The 4,545-nt window shown below is 34.0% G+C and overlaps 1 protein-coding gene across 1 annotated transcript; it reads left to right on the forward strand.

The window, feature by feature from the left end:
- The first annotated feature begins 214 nt into the window (after window positions 1-214).
- LOC148612579 (neurocan core protein-like) lies at window positions 215-2,169 on the forward strand. Its single transcript, XM_088594183.1, has 3 exons — window positions 215-326; window positions 951-1,070; window positions 2,074-2,169. Exons 1-3 carry the CDS (start codon window positions 272-274, stop codon window positions 2,106-2,108), a joined length of 210 nt encoding a protein of 69 aa, XP_088450309.1. The 5' UTR covers window positions 215-271; the 3' UTR covers window positions 2,109-2,169.
- Window positions 2,170-4,545: the final 2,376 nt, after the last annotated feature.

The following is a 4,545-nucleotide window of genomic DNA, read 5'->3' on the forward strand; positions in this document are numbered from 1 at the left end:
TGGCGATTTCTATTTCTGTTCTTTGACGCTTAGCGAAAGTTTGGTAACAGTTTTGTCCAACATTAATGTTCAATTGATTTCGTTCCAGGGAAACATCAAACACAAGTACAGAGTATTTTAAGCTCAAATTGGCATAGAAAACATTAATAATATAATGAAAATTTAACATGGAATTACTCAGATGGAACATGTATTATATAAAGGTATCAGGCCCCTTTGCCGAACAACCTTCTTCAGGAGGAGAGCAAGAAGTTTTGGCATTCATAGCAAGATGTTTAAGCTTTTGGCAATACTTGTATTTATTTTCATGACTGTCCAAGGGCGTCGTAAGTATGAAAGTTTTCCGTCGATCATTTTAGTTGACCAGTTTAAGCATGTTCAACAAAATTGTGCTGAAGTTTTAATTCAAATGCCAACTATTAACCCGTGTTTCTTTTGGTAGATAATGCATTTTGGGATTTCAAATATTCTAACAAAATGAAATATAAATCTCGGTCCATCTTTGCAATCATATATATTTGAATAATGTACACTGATATGATGTATAGATTTTACAACACAATGGTCCCCATTTCATGAAATACAAAACTTCGTCTGTCAATAAACATTGAATTAGTTGTAAAGCTAACTTTCTCATTCGATCGTTATCATTTTAACACCCAAGTAAATCAAAAGTAGACACATCAAAGATTTTTTTCAGGATGAAATTAGATGGAATCTTTTCCAAACCGAAAAAATATGTTACTTATATAATTGTGCAATGTTTATATATATTTTTTTTTGTATTAATGCAGTGAGATCTGTCAAAACCGTACCCTGAATAACCTAAAATTCTGTCTAATTAGATTTTATTTTGAACATGGGTAAACATCTGCCCAAATGGAACTAATTCCGCAATCCAAACTGGTTAGGTTTAGTTTTGTTTCACTGTATCATATCTTTGCTGATAGACTTTCCTGGGCATGAAGACCCTTGTTATGGTAATCCCTGTGGTGATTATGGAACATGTGACCATGATGGCGTTAAGCACTGGTGCAAATGTGCTGAAGGCTACGCAGGAGAACCTTGTGGTAAAGTTGCTTTTTCTTTATTCTTGTTTTTTTGACTACTCATATGTGCATCTATGTCATGGATTTAAGTCTCTTAATTCACTATTAAGCAAAAGAGTTGTTCATTTGCTTTTGTTACTTTGTATGTATGATTTTAGTTACTTTATGTTCTTTGTTTTGTATGTCTGTTTTCCATGTCTAGTCTTTGTCCCCGGACTACATTCTTTTGATTACCGCTATAACCTTGGTTCCCTTGATCACTCTTCCAATACTTGATCATTGATTTTCTGATTATTTTAAGCCAATAAGAGCCTTCACGCCTATTTTCCTGAAAAACCTGGAATTACTGTCGAATAGTGGGAAAATGATTAAAATGCACCTACGTCTGTCAAATCAAGATTGATCAAATGCGTTTAAGTAACAATACTAGTATCTTCTATCTTAAGCTATTGCAAAATATGTATATGTGAAAAGGTGCGTTAAACACATTCATATAATATCTACGCAAGCGTGTATTAAAGCGGGCTGCCCATAACATTATGTATAAATATATCATTTTGAAAGTGAATATATTTTTCTTTTCTTTTCCAAAGTACGGAAAAGTTTCGTCCGTAGTGTGTATACCGCCTCTGGGTATCATAGTTCTTTATTTAAATAAAGACTTGAGATATTGGGATTGACCCTGTAAATCCTTTTAAGCTAGAAATTAATTCTAATCTGGTGACGGGCGGAAAATAGAAGGCATACATGTATTTATGACTGCATGGCTCTGAATCTGAGCAAAGTTTCTGACGTTTTTGACAGGTGTCACTCTAAAAAGTTTCATCTTTGTGCTGGCATATTATATATCAGGTTCAGAATGTTAAACTAGTTGCAATAAGAAAATTCTGCTCGTTTGAACCGTGTTTTTTATCTTTAAATGCCTAAATGCATTTCTGTCAATCAATTAAGTTACATATAAAATTAGGTATAGTCCTCAAGTGTGGTATAAAATAAACCTTAAATGTTTTCTTTCACATTTCAGCTAAAATACTAGATTATGGGAGAGGAGGAAAATGATCACATACAACAGAACAGATGTTCATGAAACATTTGGCTAAATAAACTACCACAAGCATAACGAATAATTTTTTTGTCACCTTCCCTCCTTGAACAACTTCTGCTTTGTTTAATTTTATAAAAAGACACAACACAATGTATGAACTGAAAAAAGCCATTTATTATATAATGACGAAAAATAAGTATCATAAGGACATTAGCAAAACAAAACTGTATACAACAATTTACAATAAGTCTAGACTAACCTGAATTGTAAAATAATGAAAGTACATAACTAGCCCATGAATAGTATCTGAGCTGAAAATCAAAGGTGAAGGGCAGAAAACCGCCAAAGAATTGCTCCTTATGCAATAATGAGTAATACCTTAACCCAGAAGTTGGGAAAGATAATATATGTACATAGACATTCCGACACCACTAACATACTTAGAATTATCCTTCTGATCCAAGCAGTGAAATATTGCACGATCTGATATGTAGTTATAATTGGATCGTAATGAAGATCCAAGCAAAAAATGATGGATGAACAGAATACACAAAAATATAAAACAAAGGTTTCCGACTCAATGTGACACAATTATAGTATATTCATACCTACATGTACATATGTAACTAATAGAAATAATTTCTTCAAACGTCGTCAGAGACATAAAATAGCTTATAAAATGACAGAGTACTACTGATGAAGTTGGAGAGCCGATTAATGTGAGAACGGCCAAAAACTATGACGTTAGGTTTCGCCATTGTTTACATTTAGAGTGTCATGTGATAATATTGACCAATCAAAATGCAGCAGCATTACCGTAAAAGTTCTAAACAATTCTATGCTACAACATTAGCCAACAATTGAACAAACGTCGATAAGACCGATAAGTAAAGTTCTTACCACACAAATGGAACAACTAAAACATTCCGAACACTAATTCGAATGAAAGATGGCTGCACACTAGAAAATAAGTTCAGAAATCACGCACAGGAAAATTTCCTTTGGAGTGTTACATCACGTCCACTTAAATAATTATGGCTAGATAGGGTCGTAATCGTCAAGCAAATGCTCTTCGTACAAGAGTGAAAATACTTTGGCTATAAACTGACCACTACAAGTAAACAATGGCTACAATTAATGAATAATTAATTAGTACACTGCTGCCACCTAACGGCTACAGCAAGTCAACTAAGAACCATTACTCTGTCTTACTGGAAAATGGTCGTGCCAAAAACGCATTTATAATTCTATAAATGCTAATATCTTAAAATAGAAACAAACGTATATTTCAAGCACGTCACACACATCAACTTTAAGTCATGTATGTTTACAACTGCAAAATTTGAATATTTCCAATGACGATGATTGTGATTTACCGTCTATGTACTGGATTCGTAAACTGCACAAGAATCAATACAAACAACGTTTCATCGATGGATCTGCAAAATGTACCACCAAACCTCTTTCAAAACTTTTCACTTCTATAATCACATCTGTCAAAGAGGGTCTGCAGTCCTACCACAACACTTGTTACTCCCGTAGTGGTATCAATTCAATGTGGATTCTGAAAAATGCGAAAGATCTTTTGGAGACAATCAGTTCAAGACTATTATCTGAATACAATAGCATTAAAACCTATGATTTTTCAACACTGTATACTTCTATTCTACATACTCAGTTAAAATCCCGACTTAAAAACATTATACATCCTTGTTTTTCCAAAAAAATACGGTACACCTAGATACAAAAATATAGTTCTTGGTAAAGATTCCTCATATTTGTAAGAAATAAGTCCCAATCATCTTCCAAATATACAGAGGAAGATGTTTACAAAATGCTGGAATTTGTAATCGACAACATATTTGTCCAGTGTGGTGGACGTGTTTTTCAACAAACGGTCGGCATTCCGATGCGAACAAATTGTGCTCCTTTACTTGCTGACCTATTCCTTCACTCTTATGAGGCTGACTTTATGGTTGATCTGATCAGAAAGAAAGAATATCGTTTGGCTAGATCCTTTAATCTCAGTTTCCGCTATATAGATACGTATTATCTTTAAACAATCATAATTTCAGGAATTTGATAAATCGCATCTACCCAAAAGAACTTGAGATAAAGGATACTACAGACACTGTGAAGTCAGCCTCATATCTTGACGTACAATTAGAAATCGATGGTAAAGGAAAATTATTGTCCAAACTTTACGACAAACGTGATGACTTTTCATTCAGAATTGTCAACTTTCCTTTCATCTGTGGCAACATCCCTTCGGCTCCTGCGTATGGAGTGTTCATATCACAACTCATACGTTATGCCAGAGCTTGCCGAAACTACTCAGACTTTTTGTATCGCGCTAGAACTCTAACAAATAGGCTTCTGGAACAGGGTTATGTTGCTACAAGATTGAAGTCATCACTACAGAAGTTTTATGGTCGTCATCATGAACTCGCG

This window comes from Perna viridis, chromosome 7 (genome assembly GCF_037379345.1).
Source record: "Perna viridis isolate PV_CMFRI_1.1 ecotype Kerala chromosome 7, ASM3737934v1, whole genome shotgun sequence".
In the NCBI taxonomy this organism is placed as follows: Eukaryota; Metazoa; Mollusca; class Bivalvia; order Mytilida; family Mytilidae; genus Perna; species Perna viridis.

Coding starts and splice junctions, on each gene's coding strand:
- LOC148612579 (XM_088594183.1), top strand. CDS start 272: ATGTTTAAGCTTTTGGCAATACTTGTATTTATTTTCATGACTGTCCAA. Junction 327..950: donor CATGACTGTCCAAGGGCGTC/GTAAGTATGAAA, acceptor CTTTGCTGATAG/ACTTTCCTGGGCATGAAGAC. Junction 1,071..2,073: donor CTACGCAGGAGAACCTTGTG/GTAAAGTTGCTT, acceptor TTCACATTTCAG/CTAAAATACTAGATTATGGG.